This window comes from Numenius arquata, chromosome 6 (assembly GCF_964106895.1).
Source record: "Numenius arquata chromosome 6, bNumArq3.hap1.1, whole genome shotgun sequence".
NCBI lineage: Eukaryota > Metazoa > Chordata > Aves > Charadriiformes > Scolopacidae > Numenius > Numenius arquata.
In genome coordinates, this window is record NC_133581.1 from 43,592,992 (window position 1) to 43,604,669 (window position 11,678).

The 11,678-nt window shown below is 40.8% G+C and overlaps 2 protein-coding genes across 2 annotated transcripts; one reads left to right on the forward strand and one right to left on the reverse strand.

Moving 5' to 3' along the window:
- Positions 1–680: 680 nt before the first annotated feature.
- Positions 681–6,601, reverse strand: LRRC57 (leucine rich repeat containing 57). Its single transcript, XM_074149096.1, has 6 exons — positions 6,494–6,601; positions 5,507–5,685; positions 4,155–4,290; positions 2,858–3,126; positions 2,219–2,404; positions 681–1,615 (listed from the first exon to the last, which is right to left on the reverse strand). The coding sequence occupies exons 2-6, from the start codon at positions 5,588–5,590 to the stop codon at positions 1,574–1,576; spliced, it is 717 nt and encodes a 238-aa protein (XP_074005197.1). The 5' UTR covers positions 5,591–5,685; positions 6,494–6,601; the 3' UTR covers positions 681–1,573.
- Positions 6,602–6,665: 64 nt separating this feature from the next.
- HAUS2 (HAUS augmin like complex subunit 2) lies at positions 6,666–11,391 on the forward strand. The gene is made up of 6 exons (XM_074148852.1): positions 6,666–6,896; positions 7,490–7,582; positions 8,909–8,978; positions 9,816–9,948; positions 10,609–10,717; positions 10,852–11,391. Exons 1-6 carry the CDS (start codon positions 6,666–6,668, stop codon positions 11,017–11,019), a joined length of 804 nt encoding a protein of 267 aa, XP_074004953.1. The 3' UTR covers positions 11,020–11,391.
- Positions 11,392–11,678: the final 287 nt, after the last annotated feature.

The window sequence follows — 11,678 nt, forward strand, 5'->3', positions numbered from 1 at the left end:
AGATAGTAGTTTTCCCACAAAGTGACCCCTGGAATGGGGGTTCTTAAGTAAACCTGATTCCCTTTTTAATGATGGATCATGTCCGTCCTTTGAATAAGGAGCTCATGTTCCCTAAAACACTCTTAATTCAAATCTTACATAGTTCCCTGGCCCTGTCGCTGTCTTAAAATAAGTATTACTATCTACCTCTTCTGAGCATCTTATAAAAGAACAACTTATTGCTACTTTTTAATTACAGTGGTTACATTGAGGAAAAAGATTGGCAGAGAGGTCACTTCAATTTTCTTAACTGCAGGTGGCATAAGACACTGAATACATTTTAAAATTAGACCAGCAACTTTAAGGAGTTTGCTGTCCAAACGCCTTTCTTGTCTCATGCAGGAAAGCTTAAGTATAGAACAGTAGTTAAGGTAAGACAGTCTCCTTAGGAATAGATGGCACCGTGCTTATTTTGCCAAGAAATGTACTTAGTACAACTCCTACTTCACTGCTTTGAGCACGCAGTACATGTTAACTGAATTGCTACCAAAGTGTTGATGTACTCCAATCCTCTGTATTCTCAAAGCAGTTGAAGCACAGCTGTTGCCAACAACTGATGGAACCAAGTACCTAAGTGATGGCTCTCAGTAATGGCTCAGCACTATTTCGAAAAGTGACAACAGCAGCAGTTACACCAAATAAACTTGAACTGATTTTTTTGAAAATTATTTACTAAAATAAACAAGTACATTTTCCTTTTCAGTATAAGTTACATAATTGCATACATTTATAGCTCTTTCTAGGTGCTTTTGGTAATAAGGCAGCAGCAGGCTGACAACTAAAACTTTCAGCATTGCTCTGTACACGAGGAGTCAGTGCAAGGATATTATGTTTTCCAGCAATATACGTTTTTACAGAATACATGGAAGATGAACCTCATTTTTATTTGATACAGCTCAAGCAGAAGTGGACTGTAGTGCAATTCTTACTTGTGGGAAAAGAAAACCCGCACAGTAAAGTGTAAACGAAGGATGCTCAAACCATGATTTGTTTACCAGAAGCGGTTAATAAAACACTTAACCACAACTATTTGTGCTTCATAAAAAAACTTATACAGGTTATAAACTAAAACCTCATCTGTAAAAGTTCTCTGTAGAGTAGTGATTACTGCGACATACAGTGCTTCAGATCTGCTTTGGTGGTAGAACTTCCACGTGCTATCATGGAAAAATGTTTCCAGAAGAAATAATCCTCTTACATATCAACAGCCACCTTCCTGACAAAAGGGAACTGGAAACTTTGAAACCCTCATTCCCTTTCTCTGTGAAAGAACAACCCCTGACAAAGGAGAACATGTGTTGTGATAATAGCTATAGTGGCACAAAAAATCAAAACTGGCCCCAGGGCAGATTCATCAGTTCAATACCCACGGTCTCTAGTTCATTTATTCCATGTGGCCTTAACAGACCATCTCAGGCTACTAGAGGAGAAGTACTCTGATCATCGACCTTCATCAGTCTTGGCTTAAGTCAATGAAGCAGGTGCTTCAGTCACTAACTGTTCTTACTGGGAATACAGAGGGTCAGAATAATGATCATGCAAACTTCTTCTTTGTAGCTGTAAATCGTTCCATGTACTACAAAGAAAACAAAAAAAAAAATAAGATTCAGAAATTAATACAAGATTCATTACTGTTGAAAGCAGATAAGCTTCTGTTCTCAGACTCAAAAGCACTCTGCATCTGAAGCATATTTTCATTTCCCAGACATAACCATTAGAGCTTTAATTTCAAACAAAAAAAACCCAAATTTTTTTCTGCTATTTGCTGTAATTCATGTTAATGTTCTAGAAAGAAACTCCCCACAGTGCTGAACAGTCAAATCTCAAGTGTAAAGGATGAACTAACATTAAACGGGTAAGAATGCTGCATAATAGGAAGCATCTGTTATTTTTTGTCCCATGCAAGTGAAGACACACACCTGTTAATAGCTACCCTTCAAAAGATGCTGATGAAAGAACACTGATCCTGAATCCTATGAGAAAGTTAGTCTTTGAAGAACCCTTGAAATTCTTTTCAGAGGTTAATTACGAATCCAATACCAGTGACAATACCAATACACTGTATGTACTTTAATTCACCAGCATTAAAGCTTAGTATTCTGAGGAGGTACTGGCTAAGGACTTCACCAGAAGCTTCTTTTAAAAAAAAAAAAAAAAGACACAAAAAAAAGACACAAACCTTGTCATAACCTTCCAGTTCTCTGAGTTTCTTGATTTCAAAGAGGTTGCCTTCTACTGCAAGCAGTGAGATCTGGGAGTCGCTGAGGATGCTCTGAGGAAGCATGCTAAGTTCTAGACAGTTTTCTTCTAAACGCAAGACTTTGAGGCGTGGACAGTGGGAAATCTGCACTGAGATCTGGGAAATCTGGCAGGAATAAAAAAACAAAGAGAAACAGGATTAAAATGTTAGTGATCCGTGATTTGTTTCAGACTAATATGAACCAATTACCATGTTGTAAATATAATCTACATTAACAGTAACTACTTAACAATGCACAAGCAACAATAATAATGATCAAAAATCCCAAGTAATTTTTTTTTCTTCCATGATGACAGGCAACCTACGCTTCTGTTTATCAGACTCCTCCTCAAGAACTGTTCAAATAATTTTCTCTACAACTAAATTCAGGATTTCTTAGTTAGTCAGATCAGGCAGTTGGATGTATCAGTACAGAAATTCTAGTTATGATGCCTCATATCTGTTGTGTCCAGAAGCACAAATAGTATTTTAGGTATAAAGTTTTGATGGTCTCAGCTTATGTTCTGTGGATGTTCTAAGTCCTAAATCCACATGCCCATAATATCTCAGTTACCAGACCTGGTTCTGATTCAAATTGAGTTCAATGGCCTGCAATTCTCCCACAGTGTCGGGCACGTTTTGGATCTGGTTTTTGGAAAGATCTACCACATCCAAGTGGCGAAGGCCACAGAGTTGTGTAGGCACAGTCCGAAGCTGGTTTCCGGAGAGGCTCAGGTTTTTGAGAGCTGAAAGTTGTCCAAACGCAGCCGGCAGCTGCCTCAAGTGATTGCCATTCAAGTGTAGTGTTTCCAGTTTTTTCAGCTTGCACAGCTCCTCAGGTAAAGCAGCTAGAAATAAATGACAAAACAAAGAGGTGAGCTAAACGAAAAGCAGTAAACATTCATACCCACTTAATTCAAATAAGCTTCTGCATGGAAACCGGTGCTATATTAATTTCTCACAGGATTCCTCCCCACTTTCCAAGGAAGGCACAGATCCCTGCACAGAAACTTAAGTCCACTGAAAACGTGCTTTTTAACCATCTTCCACAAATAAAATACAATCTGCAGACAAGGCAGGCCTTCAAATCACAGGCTGAAAACACTACTCAGAGAAGATTTTAGCCTATCGGTTATACTCCTTACTAACCACTTTGCCACCGTATTCTGTGACATTTGAAATACCACACAATTCACAGCTTCGGTTCTGCTGCAGCCCTTTAGAGGTATTACACAACTCACTCAAAAGTAAGTTCTCAGATAATTCATACTGTATCATACCAGCACATAAACCTCATCGGGTAAGCTCTGCTGGCGTTCATTCATCCCTCGTTCTACCTGCACTAGTCTATCACCTGTAGCACTCCTGAGTTGCACGATTAAGTTAAAGAGGTTTGTAAATTACATTTGTTTTTCAAAAAGGCAGATAATACACAATTAACACATAAAAAAGTTAGTTTCTTCACCTCATCCTAATTTTTCTCTAACATTGGAAGTTTATCCAACAAAAACGGTAACAACCACTGAATGGCCAGCAACATTTTCTACAGGTCATCTTTTATTACCTGTTCTCCATGCAAGTACTAAACCACCTGACACAAACCTTCAGATCAGACAAGTCACAGCACAGGAACATTACAGTTTTAAGTACTTACATGTCACTGTAAAACTGATATTAAAACTAAGTTGGCAACTAGTTTTGAAGAATTTATGGGTTTGGGGTTTTTTTCCTGTACATGAATTCCAAAGATTTCAGTTTAGGTGACTAAACTCCCCATTTACATCCTGTGAGAGTTAAATCATTACATTTAGTTTCTGCTCAGAGAAGTCAGGTTATTAATTTAGAAATCTGTGGAGATATTAATTAGCAGGCATACTCAGTTTGTTGTTGTTCAGAGCAAGGCTCTTCAAAAAGCAAAATTTTCCAATGAGTGGCGGCAAGAGCTCTATTTTGTTGTTCGACAAGTCTATTGTCCTTAAGTTGCTTGCTAGCTTCTGCAGATCTTCAGGAAACTATGGGGGAGAAAGAAAAGATACAGCATTTTAATAGTTGATACAACTCTGAATGTTCAAGTTACACAGCTGAAAATTTTACTTGAAATTTGTATCACTATTACATACTGTCATTTGTATCACAATGTCCAATCATCACAGTGTGCAACTAAGTTGGAAAATTTGCTTAATAGATATTTTTAAAAATATTTTTTCATCTGAGGAAGGGAAAAAGGATATAAAGGAGACAGCCTAACATCTAGGAAGAGCAGTTTTTAAGCCAAAGAATTTAAATTAAAAAGAGAGAAGGAAGAATACCATGACACAAACTCATTTATGTTTTAGCCCTCTTGTGTGTTTCTCTTAAACATTCCTGTCATTTAAAAATATTCTACAGCTACTTAACAACTCTTTATTTTAGCAGAGTAGGATTGGGAAATTTTTCTCTTGCTTTCCTTTTTAAATAATTATGTAAACCATTTTCCTTATTCTTACTTACATCCTGTACCACTTTAATGCACACTTGGCACTGAGCTGAAAAAAAGAAAAACTTGACAATCACCACCAGCGAGTCCCTGGCCGATAGACCAGTAGTTTTCATCCTCCTTTAGTCTGGCAGAGGAAAAGGGAAGACAGAAGGTAGGATAGTGGAAGAAGATGCTTTAGAAAAGAAGTCTCGGAAAATTATCGCAATATAGAGTTATTTTGGCTATCCCGTGAATTGTTTCTCGACTTATGGTTCCAGGACATTCTGTGTTTTTCCGCAGTTAAGTGGAAGTCAAGACAATTTTCAATGTAATAAACTTTGTGGTGCTTACAGCCCAGTGAACAGCCTGTACAGACTATTCATATGACTACAGCATAAGTATCTAAACATGACAAATTGTGGAATATCTTTCTAAGTAACAATACAGTTATAAAATTTACATTTTCCCCTTAAGTTTACAGCCTTTTAAAAAGCAAAGCATCATAACAAGTGCTTCTTGAACATACATGCACTCTAAAGCATAAGCTCATAACCATACAAGTGCCCTGACAGGTAAGTTCTCAATCAGAAGACAGTGCAAGCAAAATTCTGCTCTGTGAAAGGGAAAAAAAATATTCCTGAAATAATATTATCCATCATTACTCATGAGAAATACATATATTGGTGCATTATGACAACGAAGTGGGAATTTCTCTCCAAAAGTGTCAGTCGTGCACGCACAAAGCCACATTTCCCCTACAGTTACATTACCTCTGCAAGTCCCTTTCCCGTTAGCTGAAACACACCAGTTTTCTGTGCTGTCTCCAGGTGGGCTTTTAATGCACTATTTCCCATCCTAACAGTTCTCTGTCAAGCGTACGCAGTTGGAGTGAAAGTTTCAGCCAGTTTCTCTCAGTTATTCTTCACTAGAGAACTGCAATCCAAAGTCTCTGTGATAGAGCAAATGTAAAAAGTCATTTTACGTCTACTGTCTTCAACACAAGCATTTCAACATACTGAACCATTTCAGTGCGGCATTTTCATCTCTCATAACTATACACCTAGGACCTAAAAGATTTACCTAGCTCGAAGTGCCTTCATTATAGTAGTTTGAATATTGACATGATCACAGAATCATCTTGGTTGGAAGGGACCTTTCAGATCATCGATGCAATGAGTATAGTTAAAACTAATTGTAAAAATTGCATACTTCCCACATTTTGCCTCTTTCAGGGCCCAATAGTGTAAGGAGGTTCTCCATGGAGACTGGCCGTGATTTTAGTTGCATCTCCCAGCACTGAACTGCTGTCAGAACTACAGTTTTATTTGCTTTTTTTGGGAAACGTTTGTTTCATTCAGAGACTGGACTCCTTTGCGGCAACTCTGGATGCAGACACACCACATCCATCTCCTGTAACTCCAGCAGAGTTTAATCCCCAGGACAAACCAGGCCGGGTTACAGGCCGGAGGATTAGCGTCAGGTTTGTGGCCAGGAGGTGGGGAATAAAGCTTAATACAGCATATAAATAACCGGGACAAGGAGCCCGGGAGAAGCAGCGCTCCCTGCCGCGACGGCTAGAAGCGGCTCAGCAGGACCCTCGGGCAAGGGGCGAAGCCGGCAATGACCCGCTGCAGGCCCCGGTCCCCGACCTCACCCCCGCCCCGGCTCCTCCGGTCCCACAGAGACCGCTTAGCCCTCACCCCGGTCTCGCAGGGAGCCCCGGCGGGGGCAGCCAGGCCCGGCCCGGCCCAACCCACCTGTACAGGCGCCGCACGCCTAGGCTCCGCGGCGGCGGCAGAACTCCCCGCGCCCCGCCTTCGCCCTTCCACAACCGACGCTCTCTAAGTCTTTACCGGCTCCCCCGGAACCGGACGCGCGTCGACTCCCTTTCCTGTCGCGCCCAACCCAGCGCCCGCCCCCCAGCCCATAATGGATGCCGCCAGCGCCTGGCCTTTCCAGTGGTGGGATGTGTGGGACGCTGGAGCTGAGGCGACGACCCCTGGAGCTGCAGTGGAAGAGGAGTGGGGAGGGCCCCTAGAGCTGTGGTGGGAGAGCAGCGCGGAGAGCGACCCTGCCTTCCCCAGCCCCTGGGAGGCGGAGCAGCCCTCGGCGGCGGCCACCCTGCTGGCGCGGTGTGTGGGGGCGGGCGTCGTGAGCCAGGTAACGGCCCGGGGCCCGGGAGCGGGCCGTGGAGAGCGGCCGCGCAAGATGGCGGCGGCGGGGAATAGCAGCAGCAGCGTAACAAAGCGGTACCTGCGGGTAAAGGCTCGGGGCAGGCGGGGCTGAGGTCGCAGCTCTCCTCATCCCTCGGGGCCCGTCCTTCCGGGGCCGGTGTCCGGGCCGCAGCTTAGTTTGCTTGTTAATTTGAAACAGGAAAGTTTTCCTTTTTATCGCGTGGTCTCTTGACGGTTTTGGCTGATGGCAGCTTTCCTCGCTAGGAATTACTGAACCCTCTGCTGGGTGTTTTTCTGGAGCGTAGACGTGAGGGCTTTTTGATGGCCTCTGGTCCGTTCCAGCAGCGTCCAAGCCACGATTGTTGAGACTGCTCTCGTGCTGCCTTTCGTGAAATTTTATTTTCATTTTCCCCAAATAATGCATATATTTTATGAGTTGTTCAGATGAAACTTACTGTATTGCATAGGGCGAGAGATTAACAGTTACTTTAGACTATTAAAGGCCAATCTGGAGAATTTGCCTGATGATATGTTTCTTGCTGCTGTTTGCATTTTTTCCCTGCTGCTTTCTTTTCACAGGAGACATTGGATTTAACCTGTAGAAATGACCCGTGCTTTGTGAAATTCTCAGAGATGGAAAAAATCGCCAACATGCGAGCCGAAATCAATGAGGTACAGCCTTTACTGTTGTCAGCGTACACTCAATGCTTCAATACTCAGAGATAATATATGGCACCTGGTGAGATACCTGACTGCAATGTGCTCTTGTTTCATGATTTGTTGGGGTTTTTTTTATCAGTTTAGCCACTTAACAGTTGGCACTTTTTCCCCAGTGGACTGAGTTGCCATCAAGAAAAGAACAAAATCATGAAACAAAGGTTTTCAGTATAACTGGAAAGACACGGCAGCCTGCATCTCTGACTGGAGCATTACCCGAAGTTTTCTGAAGAAACTGAAGAACAAATGAGAGTTTCTAATTGACTTATATTCACAAAAATGTGTTCCTGTATAGGCAACTTGACCATTTATTTTGTTGGTCAGCAAGAGATAAGCTCAATCATTTCCTACTGCCTAAATTGGCTGTTGGCTTGTATTTTATGATGATATTTTCTAAGCATCAGAAAACTCTACAAAACTGAAAAACTGGTATAAAACCTGTGTTTATTAAATTATGCAATATGGGCTCCAGCAGCTGCAGAGCAGTGTGACAAATCACCATTTACTTTTTTTGAGAATGAGTTAAACAACTGACATCATTCTGCACTGATGGGCAGAAGGAACGAACGGTTTCTGGCTCCCAGTAAGGTGGCTGTTTAGCCTCCTTTGCTGGAAGGTTTCACATGCAAAGTACTCTCTGACAAATGTTCACTGTGCTATGAGCGAAGCAGGTTTATTTTTGTCCTCAGTGATCAAGAAAAGCAAAGCAGCAGTTCTCTGTGTGTCTGGAGAGGCTGATATGTCATCCTCTTCTGTACTTCACTCGGTCTTCTCTTGTGTAGTCAAAAATGACCACAACTCTTTCAGCCACAGAAAGGTATCTGCACTTGTGCTGGTTTATCAGTGGAAAGAAATAAAGCTGGGACGTTCATCTGAGGGACATTTTCCCTCAGCTGAAAAAACACAAACCAATCTTTGCCAGAAAATGATGAGTTGGGGCTGTGAGAGGTCCTTTAGAATATAGGCTACGAAACTGCTTTGTAGGAGATAAGAGTTTCTATGCTTTAGGAATTAATTGCAGGATCTGTCTTTTCCAGCCCAAATTCCCAAGAAATCGCTGTTTTTAAGCAGTCTTTTCCTATAGGCCAAACCCCCCCCAGTAGTAGAAGCACTTGAGAGAGCGTGGTAGCATGCTCTCATGCAAATACTCTTTCACATGTGTGCTCTTCCCCATCTTCCTGCTTTCTCCCTTTATACTTTCTCCACCACCTCAAGAGGGTCAACAATATTTGGGTAATTATGTTAAAAATATATTTTCATTTGGTGATTTTATTGTTGTAGACGAAACTGAAAGCTGAAATTCTGCAGTTGGAGAAGGAGACAGCAGACATTGCTCACCCTTTTTACTTAGGTAAGTGCTGGTGTACCTTAGTAAAACCAATAGTGTTAAATGACTTCGTCAGCAGATTAATGTTTCGTTTGAGTACATGACAACTCTGGAAGTTATTGCAGCTGTCTCCACTGGATAGCTTGCTGGAGGTGGCAGGTGTTTTATTAGCCCTGAAAGAATGCTTCCATACTATTTGAACTTTCACTCTCTGTTGTCTCCAGAGAAGCTCTGTGCGTAACTCAATTCTCCAAAATAGCTTCTTGTGTGTGGTCAGTTCCCCAGGGTGAGCGGAGCATCAGGAGTTCTGAGATCATCAGTAACCTGATTTGCTTCCCTTGGCCTGTGTGCTGCTTTACTGCTTTTCCAGTAACTCAGTGTATTTCTACCATGTCTGTATGCCCCTAAAATTACTTGGATTTTTATTTTAGTGTTTTGGGAGCATATGTATTTGTTTCTTTATTAATGCACGCTTTTCCCATTATGATTTGATGGATGTTTAAAAACTTTCTAGCTTGCTGCTACTGTGTTAGGCTAGTAAAATATATTGTAATGCTTCAATGCTGTGGTATAGTTTAAAAGGTTGGTTTCATCTCAAAGACAGTTCACTTAAAACTATAGATGATGTAAAATAATTAACAAAGCTGTATCTCTAAAACTAGGTATTACGACTTTGAGGTGCATGCTGATACTAAGTCCTATACACTTCAACAAAAATAATCTGATAAATGGTATCTTTCTTGAGTTTAAACTCTCCAGTGCGATAGATCAGACATTTTCTTTCGGTCTTGTTCTTTCTTTCCTTCTTTTGCTCTTGTTTTAGCAGAACATTTGTTTCAACTTTGCTATTTTATTTTATAGGCAAGAAATGCGAAATATTGCAAGATATGAACAGACACTTAGAAGCCGTACTGAAAGAGAAGAGAACTCTTAGGAAGATGTTGATAAAGCCCAGATGTCAGGAGAGCCTGCCTATTGAGGCTACTTTCCACAAGTAGGCGTATTGAAAATAATGGTTCTTGTTTGCGTGAGTCCAAATTAATTTGAACCAACAGGCAGTAAAAATTGCTTGCTTTCATTTGCTTTTCCATTGAGAAGAATAGAAATAGAAAATGGTAGTAGAGCCTCAACTAAAAGCTAGTTGTTTACTCACTGCGAAATTCAAGAAAGGTAATGATACATATTTTTATGAATATTTGCTTAGTTTATTGGTCTTCTGAAGATTGTAATGTATTGTTTTAAGCAGGTATGTTAAATGCTTGATTCATTATGCTTCTCTATAGGAAGGAATTGTTACTTCAGCATTTGGTGTCTGCTTTCCACTGTGACTTGCTCAGAACAAGTGTATGAATGATTCCCAAACATGCGTAGTACTTGTTTTAAAAATATAGTCCTTCTTCTCATGGTCTAAAATTCTAGTCCAGTTTCTGAGAAGAAGAGCATATTCACTTCTGTAATTCCTGCTATACTTGGTCCTGAGAGTCATAAAAAAAAAAGTGTAATTGCAGAGAAATTAATTAGATGGTTAAGAACTCACATAAAACTGGAAGAGAGGCCTAAGAAAACCCACAGGGGAAAGAAATAAGAGCTTAGAAGTAGAAAATCCTCATTGTTTTGCACAACTTTTGAGTAGGGGGCTCATTCTTGGTTACAGGTATGTAGTAGAGTTGTTGGCTGAGGCTGTGACTTTCATTGAGAACCTTGAAAGCCATTTGCAGACTGTAAGAAGCATCCCTCGGATACCAAGCGTCATGAAGAATATGGTGAGTAGCAAAAGAACCGAGCCGTCTGTTTTCCCCAGCATTAAGAATTCAATGATGTTTGTTTAGGTTATTTTTATGTCTTGCTAGAAGGACAGGATGTGTAGAGATTGAAATCCAACTCTTTTCTGCTTTAGGATGCTGCATTGACAAAAACAGAGATGCTCGCGATGGAGCTGGAGGAGCTGGGAGACCAAATATTGAAATGGAGCGAACTGCAAAAAGGAGTGTATTCTGACAGCATCTGCAATACTGCTGAACTGGACCTTGGCTTATCTTTAACCTACCAAATCATTCTCAAGTAGGATGGCTATTCAAAGAACTACTTTTTTACGGTCTCCTGTGAAAACTGCAACATAGTTGTGCTTTCATCCAATGGGGACTTTGTAGGTAGTTTTATGTTTCTGTTCCTACGTAACAGTTCTCCAACTGCTTTAAAAAAAACAAGGGACAACGAGCAGTAGCTCACAAGAAGAGAGACTACTGAGAAGACTGTTAAGGAGTTCCTTTTTGAAATAGTTGGACAGGATTCCCTTGGAGCCTGTATCTTCAATGCAAATGTGTTTTGATATTTCTCATGCACTTGATATCGTGTCTCTATTCGTTTTTATAAGTATCTTGATAATACACTGTATTTTGTATGTCATTATAAAACCTCAATAAAAGCACTACATTTCAAGAGCTCTGGCTCTTTTTATTTTGTTATAAAATCAAATAATTAAAAGAACAGTGCAAAGTCTTAGGTCCCAGCTTATGCTTCTATAGGAGTTCCAACCAAGAAATTAATCAAGTTTTAAGTTACAATTTATTATGGTGGGAAAGCAGGGAGCAGATTCAGTGATTATACGTTGGAGTACTGATTTGCAAACCATGTTTCTATGATAGCGGTAAATATATTCTTCAGTCTCTCCTTTTCTGTTGCTTGCCCCATCTTCAGTGCCCCTCAGAATAAAACTCTTGTTGC